General features: G+C 36.6%; 2 protein-coding genes across 5 annotated transcripts; both read right to left on the bottom strand.

The window, feature by feature from the left end:
- Positions 1 to 233: 233 nt before the first annotated feature.
- Positions 234 to 6378, bottom strand: rom1b (retinal outer segment membrane protein 1b). 2 transcript variants are annotated; one of them, XM_079892493.1, is made up of 6 exons: positions 6163 to 6378; positions 5690 to 5855; positions 4619 to 4894; positions 3304 to 3458; positions 2799 to 3045; positions 234 to 922 (listed from the first exon to the last, which is right to left on the bottom strand). In XM_079892493.1, exons 2-6 carry the CDS (start codon positions 5837 to 5839, stop codon positions 692 to 694), a joined length of 1059 nt encoding a protein of 352 aa, XP_079748619.1. In that variant the 5' UTR covers positions 5840 to 5855; positions 6163 to 6378; the 3' UTR covers positions 234 to 691. The 2 variants fall into 2 exon arrangements, with proteins under 2 accessions (XP_079748619.1, XP_079748620.1); XM_079892494.1 differs by having other exon boundaries at positions 5690 to 5840.
- Positions 6379 to 7450: 1072 nt separating this feature from the next.
- Positions 7451 to 17859, bottom strand: LOC307170738 (uncharacterized protein). Of its 3 annotated transcripts, none has more exons than XM_079891974.1 (8): positions 17792 to 17859; positions 16477 to 16785; positions 13948 to 15328; positions 13159 to 13187; positions 12752 to 12880; positions 12595 to 12661; positions 11671 to 11778; positions 7451 to 8820 (listed from the first exon to the last, which is right to left on the bottom strand). In XM_079891974.1, exons 2-8 carry the CDS (start codon positions 16722 to 16724, stop codon positions 8185 to 8187), a joined length of 2598 nt encoding a protein of 865 aa, XP_079748100.1. In that variant the 5' UTR covers positions 16725 to 16785; positions 17792 to 17859; the 3' UTR covers positions 7451 to 8184. The 3 variants fall into 3 exon arrangements, 2 of the variants coding, with proteins under 2 accessions (XP_079748100.1, XP_079748101.1); XR_013823438.1 differs by lacking the exon at positions 17792 to 17859 and adding an exon at positions 12179 to 12201 and having other exon boundaries at positions 7531 to 8820; positions 16477 to 16981; XM_079891975.1 differs by lacking the exon at positions 17792 to 17859 and having other exon boundaries at positions 16477 to 16981.

Genomic DNA, 17859 nt, shown 5'->3' with positions numbered 1-17859 from the left:
GAGATTTCATGTGTCAGAATAGGGCACCTAACAAGATGGCCTGCCGCACTCAGTCAGCTTAATCCTATTCATCTCTCTCTCTCACTCTCTGCATAGGCAGAACAAGAGGAAATTGATTTGACACTACACCATTTCACAAGAGAAGTTGAGATAAGGCTAGTGTGAGGGAAGAAGTGTCCAAACTTAAAAACACATTTCAACACATAACAGAAAAACGAAAATTAGCACAAGCTCATGGGACACAATGACCATGTGACTTCACAGATCAGTTAAAAACTCTTTATTTGTCGCATACAGCTTCTGCAATTTCAGCTCTCTTTTGTCTATTTAAGCAAAGCATGAAGCAGCAAAACATCTACAGACCTCATGTGATGAAATGTACTATTTCATTGCCGTCATTTCCTTGGAATTTTCTTCTTTAACTCTTCTTCAGACATCTTCACTTTATATATAATTGTCATGGGAGAAAAAGGTATTTTGGTACCATCAGATTTTTCAGATTTCCAGCATTTTGAGAGGTTACTGGTTTTTACCTCAAATATTTGGGTAACTTGATGACTTCATTTAACAATGAAGTAGCAACGTTACATTATAATTATGATGACTTTATTTCCCTTGGATGATGATAATCAAGGACAGTTAGCACTCATGTGTACATGAGCACTCATTATAAACAATTACACTTGGTCTTTTAGGCTGTGGCTGGCTTTCCTTCCTCTGGCTCGGTGCCCTGGGTCGCATCGGATGCGTCGCCCACCTGAGCGAACAGGAGGAATTTCATCATCTTTTCTTTAGTCTCCAACAATGTCTCCTTCACTCCCTTCTCCAGGATGTATCCCTCTGTCTCGATCTCCACATTCTCCTCTCCCAGCACACCCTCCATTGCAGTCTGCAGATAGCGCAGACTCACTAGAATGAACATCTGAGGACCAAGGAGACAGAGAGGTCAGAGTTCAAATTACATTAGGACAATTTCTTTAGGTTTTTCTCAAATTACTTTTCTTAAGGACACTTTGTCAAGTCATAGTTTCGCCATAAATGAAAATTCTGTCTCGTTGTTGTTGCAAACCTGTCAACAAAAGATTATATTTTGAAGAGCATCGGGGTCCAAAACAACATCGGACCCATTTGACTTTCATTGAATGGACAAATAAACTTTTTTTTTAAAAAATATCTTCTTTTGTGATCTACAGAAGCAAGAATGTCATACGTGTTTATAAGGACATGGGGGTGAGTAAATGGTAACAGAATTTTAATTGTTTTTCTCTCTCTCTCTCTCTCTCTTTTAAACAACATTTTATTCCACTGTATACTAATATGTGGCTGGAACAACAACAAACCACACCTGAATTAATAGTATGCAACATTAAATATCATACTATTTCAATCTATTTTATCAAAGCAAATTAGTTTTATTGGTGCTGGCAGCTGAAATCAAGTTGATTTACTGATTATTGAATTATTGACGTGATGATTCAAATAGTGTTACAAAAGCTGTGACTGTTATAAAAGCTGAGATACTGATGTGGTTTTGGGTGCAAGTTATTTTAATGCTTAAATAATGAATATTGACACCTCTGAGCTCACAACTGTACTGCCAGCCTTTCCGGAAGAGTGTCAATATTAACTGAGTGACGAGTGTGTGAATGGTTCGATGTGTTGCGCACATTAGATAATACAATGTGTTGTTCACGGTTGACACTTAAAATCATGTGGTTATTTGGGGGTGGGGGGTCCACACAAAACAGTCCTCTGATGCAAATGGAACATATCATCACATGCTTTTTTAGGTGCATGCATTTTTTTAATGTTGGTGTTTTCAGCAACTCTAATGTTTAGTACTTCAATCTTAAAGGTTATGCATGTCTGTAAACATTGTTCTGTTAAAAACATAATTTTGTGGGACTGTTATAGGTGACTTAACGGTGCACTAATTATTACACACTTCACCTGTAAGATCATCCAATACAGCTGTTCTGTTATCATGTCAATTTGGGCTAATTTAGGGAGTTGAAATGTTTTTTAAGGATACTGGTTTTGTGCTTTATGAGTAAAATAAGTTCTGTGGTTAGCATTATTTAAGAGCCTTTCGTGTTTTTTTCTTCAACATGCATTATATCATGAATTCTGAAGGTGTTGTGTTTCTTGTTTAATGTTTTGCCCACCAAGGATGCATTTATTTGATCAAAAATATAGTAAAAATATAAATATTGTGGTATATTTAAAATAATTGTTTTCTAATTTAATATATTTATGTGTCACATGATCCTTCAGCAATCATTCTAATCAAAGCTCAAGAATAATTTCTTATTATTATCAATGCTGTGCTGCTTTATAATTTTGTGGAAAATATTCAAGAAAACTACATTTATTTAATATAGAAATATTTTGTAACATTATAAATATCTTCAGTGTAACTTTTGAAGAATTGAATCAATTATTGCTGAATAAAAGTATTCACTGAAAAGAAAAAAATCTTACTGACCTCAAACTTTTGTATGGCAGTGTTTTGCTGACCACTGTAGTCCTTATATAGCAATCTATGTTTTTAAATTAGTGTGTTCAGAATTCACGTTTGAGGTATGAATATTATTTATGTTGGACAACAAAACATGAAAGTCTTTTCATATAACGTCTAACACAGATCTTATTTTACTCATAAATCAAAAACTTCCATTAAAAATACCCACAGGAGATTCCTGAGAGAACATGGCTCAGAAACGCAAATTCTTTTCCTTTTTGTAAAATGAGGATCAATGGTCTGTAATTACTCATTCAACCCATTAATCAGCCCATACCTGGAGAAGGAAAACGAGCAGAACATAAGGGCCGATGGTGTTCATTAAACCCATGTAGTAGTTGACCAGGGCCTGGCGGCAACCTCGGTTGTGCAGGTTCAGCTCTTCAGTCTGATACTCGTAGTTGTAATGGGCAGCATTGTCCAGGAGACTCTTCTGGATGCAGGGCCGGGGGGAGGAGGGGTTACAGCAGCTGAATGGGACCCCATCCATCAGATAACGCCCATCTACGTTACTCTTCACTCGACTGTCGGCAAAATGTAACAGACAGAAACATAAGACTATATAATGCAATTATAGTTATACATATCCTAGTTTTGTTACATCATTAATTCTGCAACTGTCTTTATTGACTTTCTGATCAATGCGCCAGGCTCATGCACACATGCATAATTGATTTGCGAGTACTATGGCCTTTGTTCATCCTGTTTCAGAACATGACATTCTAAATTCTAAATTAACCTTGGAAGCTAAAAAGGGGGGTATCTTTGATTTTTGGACTCACTCTTTCACTTCTTTGCTTGTGAAGTCCAGGTAGCGGTTGCTGATCCACTGCACCTCAAACCAGTCCCTGTAGTTAGTATTACCACAGCACTGGAACTCAATCTGTAAACGGTCAATAGTTTCCTTCTGGAAACAACGGCCTGGTGTGTCTGTGTCCTATAGAGATATTTAACATCACAGTTATTAAAAGAAATATATGTATGACTTGTAATTGAAATCCCTCTATTCAATTCAATATCAAATTCTTTCAAATTCTTTTGATTTTAAACGTGTATTAAGTTGTCCTGCCTTTGGAAACATTTCTTTAAATCAAGTGTTGTCTAGACTCTATATACAAATGTCATACTCAAAAAATGCCAAGAGGCTGGCTTTCTTTATTTCTCTCTTTCTTATTTTTAATTTAAACAATATATATTTGTTTGTTTGTTTAATATTTAGTGGTATTTTAATGGTCTTAACCATTTTTATCAAATTAGCACGGACTAGCCTTCCCCAACTTGCAGAGAGCTTTTTACAGAAAGAAGAGTCATTGTTCCACTCAAAGTTAATGCCTTCAAACAGTTCATTAGTAGTTGAAAAATGTCTAAGTTTAATGTGAGACCAAATATTCACTATAGGGTTCAAATCTGGACTCTGACCTAGCCAAAACATCAGCCTGATGGACTTGTTCTCAAGCCAATTCTTGGTTGTCTTTGCAATTAGGGTAGGAGAAAAATAACATCTGATCATTCCTCTTTTGATAACAACCTTTCAATTGTGGGAAGCAAGCCATTTTGCAAAATTCTTCTGTACTCCAAAGCATTAAATGACATTTCAGAGTAAAGCTCACCAATACCAGCAGCTAAAAAGACTCATACTCAATGACACCTCTTCATCTATGCTTCACAGTGGTAGAGATGCATTTATTATATTTCTCAGCAGACTTTTGAAGACACCGCTCAGGAGTATTATCATGCAACTCGTGTTTCATTGTGATTCATCAATCCACACACAACTTCCCATATTCTTCCAAAAACTTCATTCTGTCTTTCTGAGGAATTTTGCTAATTTCGTGACCAATAATTTGTGGTTAAGACAATTAATAGCTTAGTGTTTTGCCATTTTGGGCTTGGACCTTTTTTCTCTTTTTTGTGTATAATATTTCGAAATGCCATATTTATTTAATTATTGGACTTATGAATGCTTGATTTATTTCCTTAAATATCTATAGTACTCTGAAATGCCATATTTATTCATTAATACACTGAGAATGAATTAATATATATGACAGCTGATTGCTGTTAAATGACTTTGTTAATCGTCTTTCTCTCACCAACCTTGTAGAAACGGATACCGTTCTTCAACCCAATCTTCAGAGACTCCTCCAGGCTGGGCTGCAGGGCGAAGCTCAGAATCATGGCAACCAGCAGCAAGGAGGTGAAGAAGATCGAGAAGAAGAAGAACAGAGGAAGAAACGTCTTCCAGCGAGGGAAACGCGAGGGGTCCAGTGAGTCCTGGCAGACTTTGCTAGCACAGATGTTGATGCCCACTGATGCTAACCCCACTGCCATCAGCAGATTTGGCACAATGTGGATGTCCATATTGTGCATCACCTGTATAGAGTGAGAAGAATTACATTTTTGCAATCTCCCCTCTATCCTGTTTTTAGCATCATTTGATCATGAAAGCCCAGAACAATGTTCACTTTACATTCTGTATTCAAGGCTAATGTTTCAACTGAAAACTTGAACCCTAAATGAATCCAGTATAAGAAAAAGGTTAACCTACTATTAAGCAAATGCATTTTCATACAGCCTACAGACGTTTTAACTAACTGTTTTGTTTAACTGTTCAACTGGTGTGGGATAATAATAGTTTTCACCACAATGCTTTTCACTTATTTTCAGCTTTAATTGTGAGGTTTATTAACTTCATACAGACGCAAGCTGAGTTATTAGTGCACACTATTGAGACCTTATCTAAGGGCCAATCCTCAGATTATGTGAGATTATTCCTCTCAACAAGACAAAGCTTAGGCCTGTTACACTTGTGTTGACTATATAAAGGGTAAATGAAAGTACTAATTGCAGTAGTAGTACATACAGTAAATAATATCTGTAAAAATACCAAACTTATTTGAAAGAAAAATGGCATTTGCATAGTGTAAAAACAGCATTTCAAAAAACTGTTAAGCATGTTTTGAAGCACTGATCGCATTTGTCACCATCCTTTCAAACACTTTATAGTTCCTAATGGACTGTAATGGCAGGCAAACTACACACTGCAATACATTATGTTTCCATTTATGTTCTTGGCAAACATGCATGTATCTAGGGATACATTAGTACATCTCATTCTTCATTTGTAGGTTATCTTTCTGTTTATTAATTAAGAAAATGTTTCATTACCTCTGATCTGCGATGTAGCTCAGTTTTAAGGAAGACTCCCATAGCAAAGGTGATGGCTCCAGAGAACATCGCCACCCATGAAAGCAGCCAGAGACCCTGGGCCAGACGCACCCTCTTTTGGAAGGGGAACTTTAGTTTTAACAACACCATGCTGCTTAGGAAGAGGCTTAGGATAGGGAGAGAGGGAAGTTTAGATTGCAGAAGAGGATTTTAATAGATGCCGTGCAGTATCAGTATCCAGCTCAGCAAATGATCTGTCATTCGCAGGTAAATTCCCATCGTTTTATCAGGTTTTGTTAAACCTAAAAATTAGCAACAGGACTGTGCAATCCAGTATCATTAGATTACTCAGAAATCATCTCCAAAATACTTCAGATATAACTAATACAAGAGTGTGAGCCAAAATAAATTTTGTGCAGTTGTGTCCAAGATTATCTGATTTTAATTTGTGTAAAAGAAAATATATTAATTACCTTCAAGAATGTTTGAGTGCCCTTTTCTTCAGACCCTGAGCCTTCAATATGCCTCCTACAGTTTGGCAGCCATTTTGACTATAGGGCTTAAAAATATGATATTGAGTATTATGGCCTGAGTGTCATAATCTCCTGTCATCATGTCTGATCCTATTAGACCAACTCCACCAATGAGAATCCAGGCCAGTGTCCTCTAAACAAACCTGCCCTTGGTCAAGAGGTCCACAAAGAGAGCCAGAGGGAGGGGTTTGATGCAAGGTGTGCCATGTAATGGACTGAGAAACCGTGAAACCTAAATAAACAGCCAAGAATACAGGCATGAAAGAATGTGACACACATTTTAACCCTGTGAGCATCAATAAATGGCAGGGTCAGAAATAAATCAGGGCTTAGGACAAAACTGACACCAAAAGTGACAAAAACGGCCCAGATATTAAAAACATAGTAGCAAAAATTGCAAACTTGTAACATTTTATGATATGACATATTTCATATTCTATTGTAGACCAATCTTGGGATGGGTTACTGCCTTTTACAGACAATGTATGGTTTGTCAGTGCTATCTCTATTTGCTGGCTCAGAGGTGAATGTTATTGTGTGTCTAATGTTGGTTTCTCATGGAAACAGTGTGTAGATCTAAATCTACTGTGACTAATATAAATACTCTATATTATAACACCAAGAACGAATAATTTGAAATATAACAAAGCAATGTATTAACTGTTGTGGTGTATTAATCACGTGATTTTAACTTAAAGGTGCATTGTGTAATATTTAGGAGGATCTGTTGACAGAAATGCAATATCATATACATAACTATGTTTTCAGTGGTGTATAAAGACCTTACATAATGAACCGTTATGTTTTTATTACCTTAGAAGGAGCTGTTTCTATCTACATACACCGCGGGTCCCCTTACATCGAAATAGCCATTTTGTGCCGACATGTTTCTAGCAGCCCTAACTACTTACAGAGTGCGTTTCGTCACTATGTTGTTCTTCGTACAAAGAGAAGCTAGCTAAAGTCAGCGAATAAAACACTGACACAATGATGAACAAGTAACAATAATATTCGCAATAACATATCGTTTTACTGAATAATTAAGTAAACATCATTTCTTAATTTATCTTTGCAAAGAAACTTGATTGCCATTCTCTGATGTCTCAGACGACGACATATTTTCCTGTCGACCACCGTAACTTCTGTTGGTTGCAATTCGTAACCTCACCACTAGATGCCGCTAAAAATCACACACTGCACCTTAAAAATCACTTGAAGAAATTGGCATAACTGATGACACAGTTTTATGGATATAAAGACACAATATTGTTTTCAAACAATATAATATAGACAAATATAAACAATTCTCAAATGTACAGCAAAGACTTTATTGATTTCAGGATATTATATAATAAAATAATATGGCTAATTGCAGAAATTATAACTTGCATTCTATCAGTTACACTTAGATTTCAGAATCACAACCACGAAAACTTTGCTAAATGTTAATCTATACAGTAAATGGGCACATGAACATTAATGGTCTCAGACGTTAATGTACATATTTCACAGAAGCTCTATTCACTCACCATTTTAATTTTTTTCAGGAAAACGTTAAGCAGTCAAAAATAATTGTATAAGCAGCTCTTTGAAAGTAAATTTGGTTATCAATAAAATGATATGATTGGAACGCATTGTTCTAACCATATTATTTTATTGATTATCAGTTTTGAGCATTTCAGAATATACAAGGGCAAAAAGTGCAAAAAACACAAACACAGAGAATGCCTTTCACATATGTATTTAACCACAAATCAAAGCAGGAAACCTGAAAACTAAATTATTTTAATTTATATAGCACAAAACCAGATGGAATACATAGGCCTACTTATTTGCATACAATTGTACTTGTGAAGATAGAAGTGAAGTGTATTTCATAATTACCAACATGGTAATGGGGGACGTTATTGCGCATTTCATCCAGTTCTTATATTATTTACCATATAAACTTCAGATCGAAAGTTACTGTTTTCCTTCTGTTAGTTCTCTGGCCCCCATCACTGCTTCTAAGCTATCCTTCCCTTTACCATCATGCGCTGGAGGAGGAATCTGGTTCAAAAACTCATTCAGCATCCTCTGAGCTGTGAGAGAGCTTAAATCAGGGTCTTTCCCCACCGTGACGGTTCCTTCTCCACATGTCTGTCTAGTACTGAGCCTCATCTCATCTAGGTTATATGGGTTTGGGGGAACAATGTGGATCTCTGTGTTCACGGCTAACTGATGCATTTGATGACTTTGGGCCTTTGCATCTGCCATCGTTTTGTGGATTGGCATATCATCAGCGAAAAGAAAAGGAAGTTGTGAGTCACTTCCTTTAACCACAAGTTGCTCTGACCCTGCCCATGGATCATGATCATGTTTCCATGGCAGAAAGGCTGTGGCAGGCTGTTGTCTGGCACCTGAGCATGTCTGTCCAGTCTGTGGCCATTCAAAAACTTCCCTTTTTTCTCCAGATGGTTGCTTGTTTCTGAGCTCTTGCACACTGTCTAATTGGTCACTATCAGGTTGGCCTGGAGATTTTCGAGGATATAAGATGTGTTCCAGTCCTTTCTGAGAGTCGACGTGATTTTTCAACAGCTCACTAATCAATGAGTGAACCTGAGGAGAGAAAGATGTTAACCCATAAAGTCACCATGAAATAACCTGTCACTCACATGTGATCACAGCATCAGTGCCCGCCCATTTTTTCAGCCAAGTTGGTTTCAGAAGTACTTTTGCCACACATTTTTAAAAGTTTTGTTAAAGTGTTGTAAGCTATGAAGCAAACCAATCAGCTACGAGGTGAATCACAACATTACAGACATTTATTTAAAGCAAAAACCTATTTGAAAACCAGACAAATAGACAAATACAAGACTGTGTACATAATGGCTTTAATGAGGGAAAGAACAACAATCCCATGAAGCATTGCGAACAGCAAAATCGATTTATATATATATATATATATATATATATATATATATATATATATATATATATATATATATATATATATATAATTCGCGACATTCGTGGCAGGCTTCGTTGCACAGAATATGCGCTGTGAGGAACAGATGCTTTGCTTGATGTTACGCTTGCAGTGCGCGGTCTCGCCCGCCTTGTATTTTCCTTACAAATGCTCTACGAAGACATCATCATGTATGTTATTTGGAATGCTGTGGGCTTATATATTTAAAAAAATATTAAACTCACAGACAGATGGCTGCTTTCAATTTCAAATCCTCATGCACGCTTTGTGAAAACATCTCGTGCTTTTATGAAGGGAAATTAAAGGTATAGCGGAGGATTTTCTTTTTCCGGGTGGATCATCAAGACTATTGGTCCTCCTAAGTGTCAATCATTCTGGTGATATGTTTACGTAAGGCCGTCGTACGTGCTCGTGCACACGATTCACACGATGGCGTGTGCTCAAAACACAGGTCGGGCTTCCCACTGATGCCTCAGTCGCGAAGTTTCTTGACAGGTAAAGTTTGGCATGCTATTTGGAGAAATCCATTTAAAATCACTGCTAGTAAAAGTTAATGTAAGCTATGATTAGCTCATGCATGCTCTCTCGTGCACACGTTTAATAGGCGTTCCCTTTCGGGAGCAGGTAGAGTGTCGTGCATGTGCATTTTTTCAAAAAGTGGAGAGGGCGGTTCTTTTCTAAAATTCGGGAAAATCCTCCGCTATACCTTTAATGTAAGCACAGTCAGTTATGTCATGTAATGTTTCGTTGTTCCTCTTTATTACTTACAAGGCTACTTGCTTTTATGTTTTGAAGCTATATTAGTTTTTATATTTACAGATCTTAACATTGGCAACAATTGTATTAATATTTAAATATTAAAAGTAGATCAAGAATCGTTTTGGAATCGGATTGTGACTCCCAGAATCGGAATCAGATCAGATTTTAAGGTGCCTAAAGATTCCCACCCTTAAAAACAAAACTTTCAGTTTATTGCAAAATGCATAATAAAGATCTTTGGCGTGTTTTGCTTGTTGTAGCTCTCTGATTGGTGGAATTTTCTGTACAGCATCATGGGTGATGTAGTTTTTCCCCATAAATTCCAATGTAAAGCATGATTGTTTTTTCAAATTAATTGAAATAATGCGAACAAAAGCAACTGCACCATCGATTATCAACCTCGTAGCTTACAGTTGGGCTGTCTTTAAAGATTTAAACATTTTCTCTAAAAAATCAATTTCCATATGGAGATAATGAATAGAGTTTTTACTTCCAGAACCCAACTGTTGTAGCAAACCACAGCATTACCCTAATTTGTTTCTTGTTCAAGAAGCTGTTTCACTCAGATATACATCACAATAAGGAAGAAAAGACTTGTATCTTCCATTTCATGCAGACTTTAAAGGGGTGGTTCAGGATTTTCAACATCGGACCTCATTTTCAAGTGAGCCTGGTTGTTATTCATCAGTGGAGACAGTTTTCAAAAAAATTCATCCAGTCCTTACTTTTGGATAGTTCGCCTATGCTAAGCTAGCGCGAGTCAACGGTGCACGTTAGCCTGCCATTAAAAACAGTTTTACCCACTCCACAGTACACCAAAAGCAAATAAATTATAACGCCAAACTATTGATGTAAATGTCTGTTGAGAGAATAATGTTAGAAATCAAATTACCCTTTCATCACATTGCATTAGTTATCATATGTTCCCTGTATTTATAAGCAGTCTACAGCAGCGGCGGAGTTATATTTGGTTACCTAGGAAACCGAGAGAGCCGGTCCACATAACAATCACGCAAGTGTATTTACCTGCCGCAGATAATTGAGATACAAGAGTACTTTGATTTCTAACATTATTCTCTCAATAGACATTTACATCGATAGTCTGGCGTTATAATTTATTTGCTTTTGGTGTACTGTGGAGTGGGTAAAACTGTTTTTAATGGCAGGCTAACGGGCACTGTTAAATCGCGCTAGCCTAGCATAGGCGAACTATGCAAGGACTGGATGAATTTTTTTGAAAACTGTCTCCACTGATGAATTACAACCAGGCTCACTTGAAAATGAGGTCCGATGTCGAAAATCCTGAACCACCCTTTTAACATTCAACATGTGGCTTGTGACGTGTAATTCTTTGGTTTGCTTGAATATGTGAAGAGTTCAGATGCAAAAGCCTCTAAGTGCCATCTGAAATTTTCTAGAATGATCATTTTTATGAAGCTTGTATATTTAAGTTCAGTAATTTCACTAAAATGCCAATGAAAATTACCTATTAATTGCCATTTAAGTGAAATTACTGAACTTAAATATACAAGCTTGATAAAAATGATCATTCTAGAAGAAAATTTCAGATGGCACTTAGAGGCTTTTGCATCTGAACTCTTCATGTATAAAAGTTTAGGTTTTATTTTAATTTTAGGCTGTTTAGTGTGGAATTGACTAGTTGTCCAAAAAATGGAAGACGTAGCATATGTTTGTTGTATCTGTCTGTGTGTTGCACCTACATTGATGTTTTCCAGAGAGTTGATGGTTTTCTGAGCGGTATCCAGCTGTTTAGTCAGATCCACAACTCTCTGCATGAGGTACTTCCTCTCTGAGTCCAAGCTGTCTACCTGTCAAAGTACGGTAAAAAAAAATACTGCTTAAATGTAACACAGGTGACGGTATGTCTGTAGACACTAGAGACATTTCAGCAGATGTGAATTTACATTTTCTAAGAGCCAAACATAAGGGAAAGCAGGTGCTTTAATTGATAAGCCATGAAAAGGCCTGAAAACAGCACTATCATATTTTACAGATGGGCACTTCATACAAGGAAAATTTTTTTAAAAAGAAACATTCACAACAGAGAGCTTATTTGTACGCTCATACTGTATGTATCTTTTGCAGCAACCAGTCTTTTCTTGTTGTTTAAATTTTCTAAAATCTGTCTAGTATTTTCCACAGATGTGGTCAATTTTGATGTTAAGCACAAATCTCATATCTACGCTAAAAATGATGATTTGGTCCTACCTTGGAAGTCTTGACCTTCTCAGCTGTATCCAACATGTAAAATTGTAAAATGTCATAATAGTTCTATTGAACTGATTTACAATTAATTGCAATTTTAAAAACACAATTTAATTATTAGTTCATTTTAACAATTTAGGTTAATTTTTATTTTTAACTGTAAATATTTAATGTTGACATTGACACATTTACAAAAAAAGGGTCTAAACTGTAATTAGTCATACATTTTAATAAGGTTGAAAAAACTAAAAAGTGAATTAAATAAATTGAGAATAAAACCGCTCATATATTATGTTGGCCTAGCTAACATTCTATAGTTGACAATAAACATTTTCTTTCACAGACCTTTTATTTAAAACAAATATATTTTTCTTTCTGATCCTATACTGATTTTGTGGAAAGTGCCTCCTAAAACTCACCGCAGAATTGAGTTTCTGCTCCAAGACGCTGTTTGCCTGCTGAGAAACAGAATAGCTCTCCTGGAGCCTGTAAATGAGGCAATAGACAAAGAGAGAGAGTGGTGGTGTCATTTTTAAGAATTTTGTTTTTCATAGCATGTAAAGCTTAAATGCTGACCTTCGGTATTTCTCTTTACAGCTGACTAACTCTGTCTTGGTACATTGCAATTCTGTCTCCATGTTCTCAATGCATGCCACCATCTGCAACAGGTTCTCATGCAACTCTTTGTTGTACTCCTCCAGCATCCTGCAATATATTACAGATCGATGTGTTTATCTGTCAGGAGGTAAACTGCTGATATTCTGTACAGACTCGGTATCATAAATCAGTCGCAAAAAAACATCATGACTGTGTACAGAACAGATAAACAGAGAGATGAAAATAGAAGCAATCGATGTGGCTCAGGCTGGATGACAGAGTTTTAGGAAACTGAGCAGAGTAAAATGCATGGGGGAAAGCTCTGGAATAAGAGCAAAATCAATAGTCTGAAATAACCAATCAGAAAAAAAGGGGGAAGCACTTACTGAACTCTGTCCATGGAACTGACCGAATCCTGGGGGCAAGAGAAAGAAATGAGGGGGTGAAACAGTAATTGGAGAACCAGTGCAGAATAGAAAATAGAAAATTGATTTTGAAGTGATACGCTCCAGGAAAGACCATTGATTGATGGCTCGTCTGGTTCAATTGTGTTAATCAACAGACATGGACACAGTGAAGGGTATCCCTCATGGTTCCGGCTTTAGAGGTTAACCCAATGCCATAATTTTATTTTATTTTAAAAACCTTAAACAAGCTGTGCTTGTTATGATGGCATATTATGACTATTCTTCAAGATCAAATATTAAGTGTTTGTGAGGAAAAAAAGGTTAAATGTTTCTTTAATTTATGGAATAGACTATATACTGATACTGATCAAAAGTTTAGCGTTGGTAAGATTTTTTTCAAATGTGTTTTTGAAAGAAGTGTATTATGCTTACGAAGGCTGCATTTATTTGATTCCAATTTAAAATAACTTTTCTATTTGGATATATTTTAAAATGTCATTTGATGACAGAGTCACATGATCCTTCAGAAATCATTCTAATATGCTGATTTGGTGAAACATTTATTAATATGTTGAAAACATGTTGTGCTGTTTAATATTTTTGTGAGAACGGTGTCTTTTGTTTTAAATTTTTTGTCTTTTTTTGGGATTCTTTGATGAATAGAATAGGGTTCAAAAGAACAACATTTTATTTGAAGTAGAATTTTTTTTGTCTTTACTGTCACTTTAAAAACTGTCACTTTTTTTGTTCAGGTTTTGATGAACTCACCCTGTGAGGTTTAGACTGCCTCCTGTGTCCCATGTGTTTGGATCTGTCACTTTTCTCTGAGCTAGTACTGGTGGATGATTTACTTGACTGAGACTGAGACTCTGACTCCTGCCCTGGGGCTCGCTGAGGAGGCGGTGATCCCTTCTCCTGCTTAGGAACTAAGTGCCTGGATGGGCCGTGACTACTTTGATGTCGCACTCTGTGTTTAGAGAGGTGGCTGCGGATAGTCTCAGGGCTGGTGCTGGTACCGTCAGTGAGCATCTGAGAATATTGCCATTGCTGCTGTTTACCTGAGGAAGCCCCCTGTCTTTCGGCTTTAGAAGGATGGCGGGGTGGTGGTGGTGGTGGGGTAGGACTGGTCAGGCTTCGGTTGGGGTAGTGATCCTGATGCTGTTTGCTTGGTCTCTTATGTGATTGAGAGAGTGAGCTTGAATCCATACTGGTTTTTCTTGAATCGGGTCTCTCGGCTCTGATGGGCTGCTGTTTTGGTGACTGCACAATGCTCTCCTGCTTGCTTCTGCGGTTTATGCGTTCTTCATTAGGAGATTTTAGGGGCGTTGGTGTGTTTAAGCCAAAAGAGCTGAGTGCACCGGGACTGATTACCTGCTTGGTGATCTCATCAAGAAATGCAGAGAACTGCAGCTTCCCTTTCACAAAGTTATCCCTCGCAGATTCCATAGTGATCTGCTTGGATGTTTCTGTGATGTGCACCCTGGTGGAGAGCACCTCCATAGACTTGGCTTTCCTGAAGTTGCCTCCTTTCTGTCCCTCATCTTTGTTTTTCAGAATACCTTTGCTGGGCAGCTGAATTGTTGAAACCGCCTTCTTGGGAACTGCCCTGCCTCCGAGTGTGTTGTTGACATTGCCACTAAAGGCAAGGCTTTGTCCCAGGCTCGCAGTTTTGTAAAGTGGCCCATGATCTATGAGGTGAGATCCTGCTGAGAAACAATCTTTATTTTGCTGAAGGGCCTCCTCGCTTTTGCTATGGCCCCTGGAGAGTTTTGCCATCCGATTATCATGCTGAGAAGCAGGGAGCAGTTCGACAGAGGTCATCAGGCTGTGGCGGTGTTCGCTGTGATCAAAAAAGTCTTCAGATTCTCTGCCGTGGCTCTTCTTTTGAACCTCAGGGATGTTGGAGCAGGACAGGGAATGCTGGGGTTTGTGCATGAGATACGTCTCATCATCCAAGCTGGGATCTGAGGTCCAAGACGCAGATGAAGAATTGGAGGAGGAGGAGGACAGGCTGGAGGAAGACCTTTTATTGAATCTGGGGTGTTCTCCAGACACTTTAGGGTGTGCAGGATAATGATGATGCTGGTTATCTTGGTCATGGTGAGCATGTCTATCACTGTGTTTTCCATGACTGCTTGAAGAGCTGCGACTGATTTAAGAGGGGTAAATAAGAAAATGAAATTAATAATAATGAAAATACTGGCCCTATGCGATATATGACAAGAACAGATCACATTGTGCCAGTATTTTCATTTTGCCAGTATTCTGTTACAAGCCACATTATACATTTGGTAACGCTTTATTTCAATGGTCCACTTTAGACATTTTACTGATTATAAGTAACTTTGCAACATGTCAACTTATTTATACTAACCCGAACCCAAACCTAACAGTCTACTAATACTCTAATGAGAGTTAGTTGACATGAAGTTGCAAAGTTAGTAGAATGCCTAAAGTCGATCATCAAAATAAAGTATAACCATACATTTTTCCTATCATACTAGTGACATTTTGTTTCAATTCAAAATATATGCACTAAGTACAAAACTAGGAGGAAAGAAAATTACAGGTTATCTTTATTGAAAAAATTTAAACAAATGCACACAATGGATTTGCTGCGTTCATATCCTACTTAATTAAATTACACCTTCTGATCATTGAAAAATGTGCCACGTGACCAAAGAAAAAGTATGGAAAGATGGCATTAGCCTCCGCCATTCGTCTTGAAACATACCTCAAAAACTCTAAAATTAAAGTTAAAAGCACAAAAACTTTTTTAATCTGAAATTTTGGACAGTGTCTGCTGTGTAGTTTGTGTGACTTTTGTTTTATTTTATGCTGCTGTTTTTTTCTAGGTTTGAAAAATATTTTAACCTCAAGGAACAAACTTTAGAATAAAGTTTTAATGATAAAAAGAGTAAGATTGAATTTCACTTGAACGTTATTTTAGTATTTTGTAGTATTATAACATTTTTTGAATTAGCTTTTATTTTTAGTCTATGTTTTCAATTTAATTGAAGTAGTTTTATTGTGGATTTGTCAATTTTATAATTTTTTTCTGTTTGTTTATTTCAGTTCAATTTTAGTAATTGAATTACAATTGAAGTAATACTTTATTAACTTTATTTTAACTTATTTTATTTCAGTTAGCTAGCTGCCTTTTCGTTTTTATTATAAGTTGTTCCTCTATTATTAATATTATATTTTATTTCAGTTAACAAAAATGGTTGGTTAATTAGTTTTAGTTAACAGTAACAACACTGACACATGTCCTCGGAAGAAAGTTTAAGCACATACCTGTGTGATCCATGCTGGTATTGATGGTTGAGAGGATGCTGATGAGGATGTTGATGAGGATGCTGTTGAGGATGAGGATGCTGATGAGGATGTTGATGAGGATGTTGATGAGGATGTTGATGAGGATGTTGATGAGGATGTTGATGAGGATGTTGATGAGGATGTTGATGAGGTGAGTGATGGGAATTTTTGTACATTTTGACCTCATCCTCTGAGGAGCCACGCACAGGTGTGAAGTATCTTTCCATGTCTTCCCTGCTACACTCAGTTTTTAGCAGTGTTACTCTGTTGATGCCTCCCTTGTACTTTCTGGAGAAAAAGAAAACTAATATGTTATCCTTGTAGCTTTTGGGAGTCTGTTTAAAATGTAAAGTTCCAGAAGTTTGAAGAAATAATTATCTTCTAAAGAAATACATTCAAATGTGCATCCGTTAACAAGCAGAGTATTCTTCACCAGGCAAGCAGCAGGAGTGAAACAAGTCTAATGCTGCAAAGGCATTCTATCACCCAATATCTATCTGATTCTGATGTAATGACTCCACATTGACCTCAATAAAAACCCGCCCTCATGGGGAGAACACAGTTGGAACACAATCGATCTGGTTTGGGCGATCGATTTGGTGACAGGACATTGCATTACATGTTATTTGGGTTACATACACAGAATGGTGTAAGTGAAATTTATAAGGGTACTCCGTTACATCACAATAGATTTATTGGAAGACATTTGTATATGCAAACTTATACAACATTCACATCCCGTTCCTAACACTTTTCAATAAAGTTTCATTAGTTAACACTAGTTAAAATTTAACATGAACTAAGAATGAACAATACTTCTAGCATTTAACAATACTTCTACAGCATTTATTAATCTTAATTAATGATAATTTCAACATTTAGTAATACGTTATGGGAATCAAATGTTGTACTTTTTAACAGTTAATGTACTGTGAACTAACATGAACAAACAATGACCAACTGTATTTTTTATTATTATTTGGTATAACATTACCAAAGATGAATACTGTAACACATGTATTGCTCATTGTTAGTTCATGTTAGTTAATAAATTAAGTAATAACAAATGAGACCTTATTGTAAAGTGTTACCAAATTATGACTATTTACAGTCAGATGTTAAACTAAAATATGGATGCTGAATAAAAAACAGGACATGTGGGTTTACCCAAAATAAAACATTAAATGTCAATCACCTTTGATTTGGCATGCTTTAAATGTTCAAAATGCATGTAATCTGATATTTAAAGACTACAATACAATATAATTTCTGTATTTCTGTTTCTTTTTAATACCTTTGTATGAGTTGCTGTATCAGCCATCAGCTGCTTCATTAGCATTCGGTAACATGCACATATTTGTT

This window comes from Squalius cephalus, assembly GCF_949319135.1.
Source record: "Squalius cephalus genome assembly, chromosome: 14".
Classification (NCBI taxonomy): Eukaryota; Metazoa; Chordata; class Actinopteri; order Cypriniformes; family Leuciscidae; genus Squalius; species Squalius cephalus.
Note: the sequence above shows the minus strand (reverse complement) of the source record. Positions and strands in the feature narration are given on the sequence as shown.

Excerpts from the sequence above, each read along its gene's own strand:
- rom1b (XM_079892493.1), bottom strand. The coding sequence starts at position 5,839 with ATGGTGTTGTTAAAACTAAAGTTCCCCTTCCAAAAGAGGGTGCGTCTG. Across the intron at positions 4,895-5,689 it reads AGCTACATCGCAGATCAGAG|GTGATGCACAATATGGACAT; the intron begins GTAATGAAACAT and ends CACTCTATACAG. Across the intron at positions 3,046-3,303 it reads ACAAGCAAAGAAGTGAAAGA|TCGAGTGAAGAGTAACGTAG; the intron begins GTGAGTCCAAAA and ends TTTTGCCGACAG.
- LOC307170738 (XM_079891974.1), bottom strand. The coding sequence starts at position 16,724 with ATGGAAAGATACTTCACACCTGTGCGTGGCTCCTCAGAGGATGAGGTC. Across the intron at positions 13,188-13,947 it reads GGCAGTCTAAACCTCACAGG|GATTCGGTCAGTTCCATGGA; the intron begins GTGAGTTCATCA and ends TCTTGCCCCCAG. Across the intron at positions 11,779-12,594 it reads AGCAGAAACTCAATTCTGCG|GTAGACAGCTTGGACTCAGA; the intron begins GTGAGTTTTAGG and ends GTACTTTGACAG.